Consider the following 15,602-nt stretch of genomic DNA (forward strand, 5'->3'; position numbering starts at 1 on the left):
TGATGATTGGGGCGTGGCAGTGGGTTTGGTCCATCATGAAAAGGTGCATTACTGTAGCAGTGTAAATGCTCCCTAAATCAACCACGCATGCATTACCTGAAGAAAAACATGAAAAGAACTGAAAAAGGTTTAATTTAGTCATCTGTGTGACTTGGACATAATATATCTTGAGAAGTGCATGGCAGAGGTGGAAGCATGCACTCTACTAAGTGCCATCTTTAGGTTGGTATTGAAGGTTCCAGGTCATCCATGGCTCATGGTTGGGAACCACTGCTCTGATACCATATTTCTGACAAAAAGTGAGCAATATCTACTGCAGTTTGTGCTTGATTTTACAGTAACATGTTTCTTCTAATCTGATGTGAATGTACCATAAGGGGCTCAGTGCACCTAAACATTGCCCAGAAAATGCAGCCAACGCCTCTTCAGCGTGCGCTCCTCCACCACAGTTGTCAGTCCATCCAGCTTCCTGCCCAGCACTGAGCTGGCCTTTTTCACCAGCTTGTCCAGGTGCCTTCTGTCTCTGTCCATCATGCTGCCTCCCCAACAGACTGCAGCATAAAACAGAGAGCTTGCCACCACAGTCTGGTAGAACATATGCAGCAAGTCACTGCAGACTTCAAATGACCTGAGCCTCCTGAGGAAGAAGAGTCGGCTCTGTCCCTTCTTGTATAAAGCATCTTTGTTTGCAGACCAGTCCAGCTTGTTGTCGAGGACCACCCCCAAGTACTTGTCTGCACAACCTCGATGGCCTCCCTTCTTATGCAGACCGGTTGACAGGTTGGCTTCGTTCTCCTGAAGTCCACCACCATCTCCTTAGTCTTGGTGGTGTTCAGAAGAAGGCCATTTGTATCACTCAGGGTTAGCTGATGAAGCCAGCTTAGCTTGCTTCACTGATACTTGAAGGCTGTTTTTGTTTTTTAAGTTCTTTTTTCTTCCTCTTCCTACTCTGAGGGGTGCCTTGACAATAATCTATGGACAAATTTTCTTTTTACAAACCATTTCACTGAATGACATTAAGTCCTCATGGGAGGAGGAAATATCCGATGAGCACTCAGGAGGGTACACACCTCTTCTGTTTGCACTTGACACTGTCTCATCCAATGTAAACCAGTTCAAAGGGCTCACTGGGCTAAAGCAAGACTATCTAAATTTTACAAGGAAGTGACTGACTGTGCAAGATGTAACCAATCTCCTGCAAATCATGTACACACGTTTTGGTGTTGTCCATCTCTGCTTGGTTTCTTGAAGGACATCTTCAGCACACATTCAGAAATAAGTGGCTCACAGACCCTTTTATTGCATTATTTGGGGTTCCCTCATCCACATAACAACTGACCAGAATGAACAAGGATGTAATTGCCTTTGACACTTTTGGCGAGAAATTAATTTTGCTTAAATGAGAATCTTTCCATGCTCTTTGGATTAAATCTGTTTTAAACCGCATTAAGTTAGAGAAGATTAAATACACACTTAAAGCGTCTATAAACAAACTCTGTGTAACGTGGACCTCCTCCTTTATTTATTTTAAGCAACTACGTTTCCCTGCCATTCCTGAATGATCTGTAGTTATATGCATATTGGTGGGTGTGCGCATGTATGTATGTATTGTAATGTTGTTTTTGATATGTTGTTTTATACCATACCAAATAACTTACAAGCAAAATTATTGCATAAATGCATGTTGAGCTGTTTAAAAAAAAAAAAAAAAAAAAGTAAAAAAAAAAATAAAGGAGTCCCAATCATATGTGATACATACAAGTCCCTTTTCCTAGCTGAGTATATGTACACATTTAGACAAATAAAGGCCGGTCTCAGTTAGAGATCGGGTCCGAGGCCAGGTAATAATCACACTTACTGATTTAAGTGAACAATTTGACAGCATTTCCCATCTTTGTTGAGCTAGAGTTTTGTTCAACTGGAATCAAAGGCAGATCAGATATGTTATAGGCGCCTGTTCCAAAAATAAGCTGGTTGTATTCAATGATTGAAGCAAATAAAAACCCAGGTTATTAATTTGAGTGTTAAGGTGTTTTCTGCATGATTCAGGCTTTGACCAGTTGCTGTTGCTGTTGCAGGAGTTGCTGTTCGATTGCAGACTGTGTTCACAGACATACAGCTCTCTCTCACATTCACAACGTCTAATGTTTTCATGTAATGTGCGACTCAGAGAGAGAGCAGTGAAAACGACTTTCAACACATCTATTTTGATTCATGTTTTAGCACCATGGACAGAGAGCAGACGTCTGATTATCATTAGTCATTATGGTTAAACTTAAAAGAAAGCAAAGACATGCATTGAATTACAGGCTAATTTCAAGCTGGTAACCAAGGGATGTTCAAAACACAGCAAAAGATAGCTAGCTAGATAGATAGATAGATAGATAGATAGATAGATAGATAGATAACTTTATTGTCATTCAAGGACACATGCATAAATAACAGTGCACCTGCAATAAATATATATAAATAAGTTAAAAGTAATAAAATAGTTCTGGCAGCAGTTTTTGTGTCATTTCATTTGTCTATCTGGGCTATCTGAAAAGGCAAATCTGGCACAATATAAGCATATTTATTGCAGTTTCAAAGCATTAAAGTCCGACCACACTGGCTGATTTCAGTCTTCAGTTACATAAAAAAAATTCAATTACATTAAAATTCAATTATTTCCTACACTTGCAGTCACACACATCATTTGTACAGGCTGTTGGTCACTTATCTAAAGCAGCTGGGAAAAATCCTTCCATAACACACCGTTCGAGGTCATGGAGGAACAAACAGTGACTCACTGACAATCATTCACTGATGGTCGTATCAGAGGTCTGTTTTCATCTGACAGACAAATGAGCCTGGATCAATACATTTTGTGTGTGTAAACCTGATTCCAAGGAATGGAAGCTGCAATACTTTGCCATAACTAATTGATGCCTACACAGCCATGGATTGCATTTCTTCATTCCAGTCAAACACCACAGTAGCTGATTTTACCAGTTCATTCCCTGTCTCTTGTGCAAAGTGTGTTTATCAGTGAAGTCAGCTGGTGGACTGTGTAGCTGGAATAAAAACCTACACACACGTGGTCCCGGTTGGCACTATTTCTGACCAGAGGGTTTTAAGCCATGACGATCAATAACAGCACGATTACAACCCCATAGAAAATGTATAACCAGTGTACACAATATGATACATTTGATAGGGTCGCTCAAGTGCTCCTTGGCCGCAGTGGGCACTGTCAGTTCTGGGATCGAAGCCAGCAGCGTTTTGACTCGGCAGAATTCTCTGTGCAGTCTGTGCCAAGTCTCGAGCAGACAAGTCGTGAGGCGGCAGGAGCGTTTCTGCTGGAGAGCTCAGTGTTTGCCACAAACTGCACGGATGAATGGGCAGCAGCTCTAACTGACGAGGCTAAAATCTTAATTTCATGAATGTGAGTGTGAAATGTTGTGCCTCCCCTAAGTCAGCTCTCTGGTTATGCCTCTGATGACCTTGTACAATGAATTGCAGGCTTTCCCCCCCTTGCTCTCATCCTTTGCTTCCTGTCTATTCTCTACATCCCTACCCTACCTCTTCATCTTCTCTCTTCCTCTTTTAATCCAGAATTCTCGATTGGCATAATAACACTGAATATGCCGGTATTAGCCCCTCCAGTATTTCATGGACTTTGATAAGAATTGTTGCAGCCTAAAATGCTTAATTTCACGGAAGCTTTTCTAAAACATTGCCAAGCATTTTGCAGAGTTTTGGGGCATTTGCAAAAAAAAAAAAAAAAAGTCTTATTCATAACAAATCCAATGCAACATTTTCCAGTGAGAGTTCAACAGCACTGTTCTGAGTATTCCATGTTACCTCAGTAATAATTTCACTATATAATGTTAATAACTTTTATCGTAGAGCAGCACCATTTACAAGATACTGTTTGAGCTTATTCGCATTTATTTTCTCTTCATTCAGTCTCACATACACATGCTCTCCATCTGATTTCTTTTCACATCCAACCTAATTTATTGACTCAAGCTTTCACAACATTTTTAAACATTTTGGTTGAGACTTTTTAATTCCAAGCCTATTTTCTTTCTCTCTCCCACCCACCCACACACACAGTTGGTCATGCAAACAGACACATCCGCCTCTATCACTCATCAGTTATATTACACCACTGAACTTGTATATTAATCTAACTGACCTTGATTCATTCACCACTTGCCACACACTCACTTGCAGCCTCTGTCATGAAGTGTTTGTCAATCAGTGACTTTCGTTTGTGTGTCCACTACAGCATTTCACATGGTGCAAACAATTTACCCCCCTCCAAAGCATCAGGGAATTGCCTCAGCACTTCTAGTCATTTTTGGTACTCTAGAGGGCACTTTAGCAAAGCTTTTTCAAACACTGGGTCTGCCAGTGACAATAACAGCAACAGCAGCAGCATCAGGAGAAAATAAAATACAATTAAAAAATACATGGAAAATAAAATAGTTTACATATAACTGATCAACTTTCCCACTCGCTGGCCTGGAAGGGGCTTCCCAAGGTTTCTTTCATCTTTCCCCCACTGACCTTTAGGGTTTTGTAAGAGTTCTTCTGTGGTTTACTATAAACTGTGGGCCTGTAAAGCCATCTTAAACTAACTGTGATAACGGGCTTTAAATGAGCTGGGATGCCAACTTGATCTGTCTCCCTGCCTCCCCTCAGGTGGAGTAAAGGTAACATGTGAGTACAGGACTCACCAGGAGGGGGTCCTACAGGAAGAGATCACTCTGGTGACCAGAGGAAAGAAAGACACCTGTATAAAAGTCAGGCTCCAGGCCAGGGTCATAGGTAGGTACTGACACACACACACACACACACACACACACACACACACACACATATATATATATATATATAAAGTCATTGTTTACTTACTTACAGATCCATATGTTTTTCGCATTATTCTATCTTTGTGAGGAAACACTTGTAAAACATACCATCATTGGAAACATGCACAGTTCATTTAGTAGCTAAGCTCATGATCAGCTAGGTTAGGTTGCCTAACTCTTTTTTTTTCTTTTTTTTTCCTTTTTTTTTTTTTTTTTTTTTTTGCTTGCCTAACTCTTTGTCTAACATCAGTAGAAAACAGTAGCCATATTCATTGCTGATGTCATGTGAAGATATTCCGGTATAAAATCTGAATGTGTGACAACAGATTCAGGTCAGTGTGAATATTGTACAGGATGGCAGTGTTATTTGAACATACAGTCAGTAGCATCATTATTTGGACAGTGCAATTAAGATGTAGGGACAAAAAAGAAATTGATCTGCCGTTTTCCCTCATGACCTTATTTTGACGTCAAGTATATAGAGTAGATGAGAATATACAACTAAACCACTTTCAGAAAAAAGCCTCTTTCATCCGCACCTGTGTGTGTCTGGCCCTCAAATCCACCAAACTGAAGACCTTCCCCCAGCTTGTTCATTGGCCTTGGATCCCTACTTGCTCAGTGATTTGGGGCTCTAAATCAGCTAAAACTTGAACTTGAACTCACTCATTGGCTACATATTGGTTATTGGGTAGTGGTTTGTTTGATCATTTTAAGCAAAGGTACATTGGTTTGTGGACATGCTGAACATGGCAATAGACAGTCAAGAAATTGATTGCACTACACAAAGAGTTTGAAGAAGATGTTTTTTTATCACTTTTGCTGCGGTTTGTCAACGTTGCCGATCTCCATGAGGTCAACCAGAAGAATCAAGTAGACACAGCTATCTTGTGAAGCAGTTCTATGTGGTTAAAACAGGATATTTAGAATAATTTAGAAGGTGTCCCAGTGCCATTTTAGCAAAGGGTCAGAGGGTCTTCAGAGGGAAATGAAAAGTCAACAGCAGAAGCCAGACAGAAGTGCTAAATGTCATTTGAAAACTAGGAAATGGAAGATTGATTTGAGATGCAGCTCAGCACTGTGTGACAATTTATTATAGTCATAAATTGCCAATACACATTGTGCTTTGGTTAGGCACCTATTTAATAATAAGTCATAAGGTGTTGCAGCAATTTTTATGTTGATTCCATTTGTTCCACAGATTTGGTTCAAAATGTATCCATTTTGACCACTGGAAAATTAATAGAATTCATCAAAAATAGCTCAAAAATACCACACTGACACACCAAGACCTTGAAGAACACCACAGAAAAAAATTGATTTGGTGTCAAAAACATTTGACATTTCTGTAAGAATTGCATTTTTCAGCAGTTGGATGGCAGGTGTCCTGTTCTGGAAATTGCTCAGAAACTCTGCCTTTGAAAGGTGTCAAGGCACCCCTTTGAAAGTAGCCATGGTAGTTTTTCATTTGCCAAAATTCAGCCAAACTTTCCGATTCCTTCAGTTGTCTAGTTTCATATGAAACCGCTATCTTCATTCTAGCTTTAAAATAGAGCTTCTGCAGCCTCTGAAAGACAGTAAGTCTGGAAGGGAGGCAAGAATTGGGGTAATGTGGTCAAATTTTCTTGTCCTAATCAAGATTCTAGCAGCAGCATTTTGAACCATCTGGAGACTTTTGGTGCTGGCATGTGGCAGACCTGAAAACAGAACATTACAGTAATCAAGTCTGGCTGAAACAAATGCATGAATTAAGGTCACTGTGTCAGCCATGGACAGGAAGGACCAAATTTGTGCTATATTACGTAGGTGAAAGAAGGCAGTCTTGGTAATGTCCTTAATGTGCCTGTCAAAGGATAAGTAGGGATCAAAAGTAACACCAAGATTTTTGGCTGCCACACTTTGTGAAATCACACAGTTGTCAAGCAGTAATGTTATTAGTTCAAGACAGTGTCTGTGTCTGGGAGGGCCAACTACTAGCATCTCAGTTTTATCTGAGTTTAAAAGCAGGAAGTTTAGTGACATCCAGTTTTTCACAGCGGCCAGACAGACTTCTAATCTAGAGATCTGTGTGGGATCATCAGCCCTTATAGGCAAATATAGCTGAGTATCATCTGCATAACAATGGAAATTAATTCCATGACTACATATAATTTGTCCAAATGGCGAAATGTACAGGGAGAAAAGAAGAGGACCAAGGACTGAGCCCTGAGGTACACCATATTTAACACTGGAAAATTTAGATGTAATATTGTTGTAGAAGACACACTGTTCTTTCAGATAAGTATGAGTTAAGCCATGAGTGAGCCAGGCCGGTGACACCAAAATTCTCAGTTAGTCTATCTAATAGAATGGAGTGATCAACAGTGTCAAAGGCTGCACTGAGGTCCAATAATAGAAGCACAGAGGTAGAGTCAGAATCAATAGCCAATAGGAGATCATTGGCCACTCTAGTAAGTGCAGTGTCAGTGGAGTGACAGGCCCTGAAAGCCGATTGGAAAGGTTCATATAGATGATTTACTTCCAAGTGGGTGGAGAGTTGTTGAAACACAACTCTCTCAGGCACTTTAGAAATAAATGGGAGATTGGAGACTGGACGATAGCTGTTTAAAGAGCCTGGATCAAGGTGTGCTTTCTTCAGTAGTGGTCTGACCACAGCTGTCTTAAACTGCTGGGAACAATGCCAGTGCTAAGCGATAAATTAACAATATCTAGCATTGTAGCACCCAGTAAAGGCCAGGATTCTTTGTAAAGTTTAGCAGGTAGCGGGTCGAGAAGGCAAGTAGTTTGTTTAGAGGCTAACACAAGCTTAGACAAAGTATCAAGAGAGACAGCCTCAAAAACTGTGATAATAGGGACTGTCTGAGAGTCATTGCATACAAGTGAGGTTGAATTTGGTAGGATAACATCCACAGGAGAAGCTGGCGATGAAGAACTGATTTTGTGCCTGATCACATCAACTTTATTACAGAAAAATGCAATTGTTCATTTGATTCAGGGTGAGCCTGGTTCCAGACCCATGAATCACATGTGCACTTTAAAAGTTTCAAATTGTTGCTCACTTCAACTGTGATTTCTTGGCTGAAAAACCAAGTGAGCCAATCAGCACTGTTGCAGGGTGGAACAAATGTTGTCGATGTAATCAAGCTGTGCCAGAGATCATATTAGCTAATGTGAGAAAATGGATGATAAAATCCCCCCTTGATTAACAATTTCATCGAAGCTACGTTGGCTGCTAATGTGTTATTTAATCGACCGTACCAGTGATTTTGAATTTTTGGCCCGTTTACTACAATGTACCCTTATTTTTGTACCCTGCAGGTTACTCAAGATCTCTCAACATATAATCGAAATCCCTCAATTCTCGAATCTGAAGTTTTGATTGAAACACCCACCTTTCAATTCCCTGCTTCTGAGTTCTAAAATATGACTGCTTTGAGAAGAGATCAGCAGAATCATGAAGTTTATAGATTTGGTAGATATTCGCTAAACATGCAGAATCACTGGTATGGCCCTTTAAAAACCTTTCTGTTTTTCATTCTTCATCCGTGCCTCTCTCTGGATCTCTCTCTGTGTGTCTGTCTGTCTGTCTGTCTGTCTCTCTCTCTCTCTCAACCTCTCTCTCTCTCAATCTCACTCCATTCTTCCATGCAGATCCACATCATGGTACTCCCATGCTGCTAGAGGGAGTGAGGTGTCTGGGCGCTCGGAAAGGTGCCCAGGAAAGGCACAGCAGTGACCGCAAGAGGATATGAGCCCTCCACATATGCTCATCAGTGTTCTGAGGCTTGGTCGGGGCCCAAAGTGGCAACATGGGAAAATTGAAATGCAGATTAGAAACAGTTGATGTCTGTATTTTTACCTGACAATCTAGACAATTTTGTAATGTTATGTGGTTCCATCATGGCATTCCCTGAAGTTCTTGAAAAGAATAAAGGCTAAATAAAATAACATAATAAAAACTAAAAAATTGATGAGATGAGACTTCAAGAGCCCTGCAGAGCCATTTTGGGTCCCGACAAACATTTGCTTAATAATGAGGACTGTCAGTGTGAACACCACCGGCCCGCAGCCCTGGATGTGCATTTGACATAAAACTAGATAGCCATGAAGCCTCTGTTGTCACAGAGGGAGACCAGCACTGAAGTCAAGCCAGCTTACACACATGCACACATGCACACACGCACAAACACACACACACACACACACACACACACACACACACACCAAGCCCCAAAAGTAAAATCGCACTGGTCAGAACTGCACACAGTCACACTGTTACAATCAACTGTTTTTCCAAAGCCAAGTTACCAAGAGTTCAGGATACTGCTATTATTTCGTACTGTTAGTGTTAGGATAAAATATTAAATTATACAAATACTCAAAATTTAAATGGCCCTTTAAACATCCATATGAAACTGAAATGCCCATGAGAAACTCCTTTCCATCAAAAGCCACAGGCAAAACCCCCCTTCAAAATGCAAAAATGGAACTTAAAAACAGCAATGCATTGTAAAAAGGAAAACTCACAAAAATCTCAGCCTCACCAGCAGGTGAGCAGGAATGGTGGAGAGAATGTCCATCAGGTGCTGTAATTTCATCTTTTGCTCCAGATTTGTAGTATTTTCAGTTCATGGAAACTTTTATTTCAGTCATAACTTAAATCTACAAATTAAGAGCCACTATTTTTTTCTTCACGGGTAACAAATCTTCTCTCTCTGCTCCCTGGTTTCTCTCTCCTTGCCCCAACCATTCCTTCCAATTTGATTCTTCCTTTGTTCTCTGGCCCCGCCCCCCCACAGGACCCACCAGTAGGCACTGACATGACCATTTCTGAACACTGGGTATTTATTCATTACGGGCCAGGGTTTGGCATGAAACACACACAAGGCAGATCTAACCCTGCAAGGCTTTAAAAATTTAGATCAACCATCAACCATTGGAGTGAGAGTTGAGATGCTTGAACCCATGACCTTGTGCATCTCAGGCATACTGCAACCTCACCCAAACAACTTGTTAGCTGTCAGTGACAATACATGTTTAAAGATCTCGTACACTTACCTGGAGTAGCTCGGTTCTAACATGAGGAGTGTCATTTTTCTGTCTGTTTCACTTAGTTCTCAGTAAGTAGTGCGGGTGTGGAAGCCCGCTCAGCGAGATCAGTTTCTGGTTTGCCATCATGTCCAAAGTGGAGGCCTCACACTCCATGCCCACCCAGAGAGAGAGGCCAAGTGTCTCTCCTCCAATAGTCTCTTGTCATACTTGCACCCTCACACGCAGACCTTCCTTTGTCCCCTATTTGAAATCTGATGTCGATCTGGCATCACTGATCTGATGTTTAAATATATCATTTCAATAATTATAAATATGGTTCTATATTTTTGCATTTTTGGTAATATTCTTTTTTCTAATTCTTTACTAATGTTTCAGTATTTTATGTATTTATGTATTTATTTATTGTTATTTTTACCCAGAAAACATGGGGATTTCTTGTCTTTAAATGTGTGTGAAAGCCTGAGGCTGTGTTTAGATGCCTTTCACAAGCATTTAAACTCTTCCTCAGTTTGCTGAGGATCCTAGATGCTAGACGACCCCCTGGGGTCCCTGGACCCCTCTTTCAAACCCACTGGTCTAACAAAAAAGGTCAAAAAAAAAAAAAAAAAAAAAAAAGCAAATACACATTATTGTCCTGTTACTGTCACCCAGTCACAACATTAATTAAACTGATGCTGGATAACGTTTATGCCAAGAAATAGATTATCTTGACTGCGTTGAGCACTGCAGGAAGAGGTTCTCCAAAGGCATTTTATTCCACCACACATGAAGTTAGAATAATTTTGTTAGCTTTACATGATCAACATTTTAAGACATCGCTAATGGGACTCTGATTGCACTGGAGCTTTCCACTGGATCTAATTGACATATTGCAAGTGAATTTGTGTTGCATGTTGAACATGGGAAGATTGAAATCAGCAGGTGTTGGACAGTGTTCAGTAACAGGCTGACACACCGATGACCTGGGGCCATTTGCTCAAGTACATGTGGGCAGTATTGGTGCTAGGAGCCAAGCTAGAAACCCTGTTACTACTGGGCAGCGTTTCAAACCAATCCAGCTGTCTAACAACACACTTTACAGTCACAGATATAAAAAAACAAAACAAAAACAAGATGTGTTATTCCATGTTGTGCTTATAACCCTAGAAAATGTGGGGTGCAGTAAAGTAATTTATGAACCAGCTGAAGAGGAGAACCCTCAAAGTGTCCATCAGTGCAGTTTACCACAGGCCAAGACAATCCCAGGGGCCCATGGACAGGCTGTCACAGGAGAGTTTAGTTTTACTTTCTTAATTTTTAACCAAAGTTTTCTTAATTTTCTGTTCATTTTCTCATCATTTGTTTGTTTATTTGTTTATTATTATTACCTTTAAGCTAAGCTCCTTGTAAATTTGTACCATTTTTTCCTGCAAATTTTCTGATAATTTTCATGTATTTTTTATTAATATTTTGTCAATTTTCAGGTAATTTTCTTGTACGACGAAAATAATTTCTTTTTTATTTGAAAAAAAAAAAAATGAATTTGCTCAAGTTTCACTTGGTTAAACCTCTAGCAGGAATGATGTAGCTGATCAGTCAGCTGTCATCCCAGCATGACTGCTGTGCTCTCGACCAGTCATATCTGGACACTGTGCCATGAGACATGCCCATTTAAGCATATTCAGATTTTTTTAGAGTGTTTGAGGGGGAAAAAATAGCATGTCAGTGTGAAGGACGTACCATAAAACAGGGCAAAATTATATCTATATATATTGGCGTTGTTGTTTGGCACAGATGTTTTGTGGCCGGCACAGGTAGGTGTGGCTTAAACCTGTACTGAAAACAGCCTATAGGGGGCAGCAGAGCACATATGCTTCACATGGCTTCAGATGTAATTTTTGGAGAATTTTTATGTAATCTTGTAAAATTTTAACCTTTTCATTTTTTTTTTTTTATGGTATTTTCTTGTAATTTACATCCTTGTCAATCTTTGCTTTCTTGTTTATCTATATCTATCTATCTATCTATCTATCTATCTATCTATCTATCTATCTGTCTATCTGTCTGTCTGTCTGTCTGTCTGTCTGTCTGTCTGTCTGTCAGTCTGTCAATTTATTTCCGGGTCGTTTTCATTTATCGTTTTTTATTTTCTTGTATTTTTTGCACATTTTCTCAGTAATTTTATGGGAATTTCTTGGTCATTTTCTTGCTGTTATTTATTTATTTATTTATTTATTTGTCTATGTGTTTGTTTGTTTGTTTAGTTAGTTAGTTATTTTAATTTTTCAGTAGGTTTGTGATGACTTTCTTGCAATTTAATGTTAAATAGACAATGTTTTTCAAAGAAATCAAGAGAATTTGATCAGGTTTCACAGGGTTAAATCCTTGTGAGAGATGGAAACACTGATGGTCTCCATCATCGTCTGTGTTGTTTACAGTATTCACAATCAGTTTTGACACATACACTGGTGTTAAAATGAGCACTTTAATGAAATAGCTGAACATGTGGACGTAAAGCCCACAGTACTGTCAGATGTGTGTATTAACATCTTAATACCACATCTCAATACTGAAAATGAGCATGATACCAATAACTACTGACCTATGATTATATGTTAATTACACATCAGCGCTACTGTAGGATTACATTTATAGCATGTCATCTTGAAAAGTAAATCAAGTTATGTGTTGTCCAAAACTACCGTCACCAGTGTGCTGGGAGAAACATGCTCTTTTGACAAAAAAGATTTCTTTTTGACTGCTTGGGATTTTTCCTGTTCCCTCCAAACAGGAAAATGTGTTTCTTTCTGATAAGCCAAATATCAGAGATAAAAAAGGACATTTTGTGTAAATCTAGTTTAAATTCAAATCAATCAAATCTTAATTCCACTAAACCTAAGTATTGCTTTGTTTACTGTCTTTGGATGAAACTTAATCTTGTATTTACCTGCCTTAAACAATGATAATTAAGCTATTTATTGTCAGCGTAATGTGTGTTGGGGTGATGCTTTAAATAACAACATATATACTCATTTAAATTCACATGATGCGGGTTATGAGTTATTTAAAATAAACAACTCATGTTGTGAGAAGGAAGATGAGGACAGGGTTTCCTCTCAATTTGCATGATCTATATTTATTTGTTAAGGTATATCCAAATTTGACAATAACCTCACCAGTTAATAAGAGGACTTCAGGTGAATGGTAGACATTCTGGTGGCAACAGAGAAAATTGATTCAAACTTTGTTTGTTTGCTGTTGTATGCTGATCACTGTAGATCAATGAAAGGAGCAATGCAAAGTGTTGCCCTCACTTGTTGGTAAAGGAATACGCCAAGTTGCAGTCATTGCCCTCTTTCTGTAAGTACTCTTCATGGTGTTATTGTGAAAATAACCATTAGTTTTGTTGTGTTGGGCTGCTGGTGGATTTGCTGCAGTGTTGAGTCTTTGTATTTTGAACACTTATCCATTTTGTGATGCCAAGTGAGAGAAATGCAAAAACAAACAAACAAAAAAATAAAAAATAAATAAAATAAAATAAAAAATCATTTCTCACTCGCTGAATGTGTTTAGTCCTGGTGACCAGTCCACCTCTTGACCCTGCACAAGACTGAGCGAGTGTGGGAAATGGGTGCATGAGGGCTGACATGAACATTTCTTCTTATTTGGTGGTGCTGTGAATCTGACATGACATGTGAATTGTGGCATATGTTGAGTGGTACTGAGCTCCATAGAAACACTTTAATATTTTATGTTGAATGATATCATTTCAAAACCACCTGTTTAGGATGTTATCACAGTTGAATAGGTGTTATCAGTGGTAATCCCCTCTACAGGTGTGGGTTAGTGGGTCCCTACTGCACCTTCTAGAGGGCCAGAACCTGTTAGCATCCGTTCCTACCTTCAGTCAGTCTTAACCAGGCCAACCGGAGCCTGGAGCCCGATGTACTGTGATGTCGACTGGCAAAGTCCATGTAAGGACGAGGGACAGTGGGAGGGTGCGAAGGTGGGATGGTGGACGGGTCAGTCAAAGACAAAGACCGCAGTTCAATTCCTGTATTAAGTGAGGGTGGTGTTTCTTTTTTAGCTAGCTAATGTTAGTTGCTGTTAGGTAACGCTTCCTTTACTTAACCATGACATTTTTCCTAAACTTAACCATGATGAGGAAGCTTTTCCTAACCTTAACCATGAGCTTTTCCTAACCATAACCAAGTTCTTTAGTTGGCTAAAGTGAACAAAGCTCATAAATGGTTGAGAACAGCCTCCTGAACTTATTAGTAGGTTAGTAGGCCCCTACTAGCCCATATCTTTGGGACAGATGTGCGCTGATAATGCCTATAGAGTAGCCTAACAGCTATCAAAGCGGGTGTCAAAAATAAGAAGATGGATTTTTTTTTCTTCATAGAACATTGGCATTGTCTATTTTAGGAATCTACAAGTCACTACACTTGAAAAATTAAATGAATAAAAATGAGGTTAATTTAATTAACAGCCAGATTTCACAGGAATCAATCCCTTTCCACAGGGAAAGTAGTCCTTACTAGTTCAAAACAGTACCTTAATCATGTATCATATTTTGTGTAAACTGTGCCAACCTGCTACAACTAAACTGTCCCTTTTAGTCACATATAAATGTAGAGCTTTCTCACTTTTGAGAAAATGCCAATGCCTTATTGTCACTTATAATGCATGATAAAGTATTAGCATGGGGCACACTACCACTTACCCCAGTTCATAATAAAAAGTTAACATGAAGCCTACATTCACTTAACATGATGATGGCATGATAAAGTGTTATCAAGGAGCAAGTTGTCATTCAACATAGTGCAAAACGACACTTAAACTCCCTCTCCAGCCAATGATGGAACCCTTAAGAAACATCTCTGCTCATCAATATTACATATTTAGAAGTTCCTTCATGCCTTATAATGGCTTAGGTAGAAGTCTAAAAGTCTATAAAGTATATGCAGATCTATGAATATGCAAATAGTCCGTGCCCACTCCCCTGCCTGCTTGCACACTGACTTGTAACTTGTATCGTATTTGATCTATACATTTAAAAACAGATTTTTTTTTTTTTCAGCAAATCTCTTAATTATACTGTTATTGTTAATCTGTCAGTTAAGTCAAGGACATAAACCCAAGAATAACAGATTTTTGAGTGGAGGGGGTCTTTAAGTGTTAACCTCGAGCCTGTGTCACTCAGTATACTGAAGTCCACTGAGAGCTAATGATCCATCAGGGACACACGGATGACCAACAGAGCAATCTGCCATAAACTTGGTGTGTTCCTTACAGTGTTGTGCATTGTGATGATGTAGCCTGAAATGTGTGTACATGTCATGTTTGTGCTCTGTTATCTGGCTGTCACCCAGCCCACTCAGTAACAATATCTTCTTTGCACTTGTGTCCACTTGGACTGCAACTTCTGTCTGGTTTGCTGAATATGAATAAAATATCCTGTCACATGTATGTGGTCATGTGTTTTTTTGTTGTTGTTTTTTTCAACTTAAGTAGGAGCCTTTACTGAACATAATATGCTGTAAATTCAACTGTGCTGTCTTCATATGCTTACTGAGGACCTCCAACAGTTACTGAAAAAGTGAAGAAGCATAACAACAAGAAAGGAAAAGATAGGAACTCCTAAAATGTCTTTCTTAACATGTTCTAAGCACCACTGGGCAATCTGTCAGGATTGTGAAAGGAATGTTAAAT

At 39.3% G+C, this 15,602-nt stretch overlaps 1 protein-coding gene across 4 annotated transcripts in view; it reads left to right on the forward strand.

Moving 5' to 3' along the window:
- The window catches only part of LOC115367819 (UPF0687 protein C20orf27 homolog), a 27,688-nt gene extending 16,464 nt beyond the window's left edge, over positions 1-11,224 (forward strand). For 3 of the 4 annotated variants that reach the window (XM_030063754.1, XM_030063777.1, XM_030063768.1), the window contains exons 6-7: positions 4,690-4,815; positions 8,508-11,224. In XM_030063754.1, coding sequence (XP_029919614.1) covers positions 4,690-4,815; positions 8,508-8,608 — 227 coding nt within the window. In that variant the 3' untranslated portion in view covers positions 8,609-11,224. The remainder of the gene's footprint in view (positions 1-4,689; positions 4,816-8,507) is intronic. The other variant, XR_003928967.1, reaches the window with a different exon arrangement.
- The last annotated feature ends 4,378 nt before the right edge of the window (positions 11,225-15,602 follow it).

Source organism: Myripristis murdjan, chromosome 1 (genome assembly GCF_902150065.1).
Source record: "Myripristis murdjan chromosome 1, fMyrMur1.1, whole genome shotgun sequence".
In the NCBI taxonomy this organism is placed as follows: Eukaryota; Metazoa; Chordata; class Actinopteri; order Holocentriformes; family Holocentridae; genus Myripristis; species Myripristis murdjan.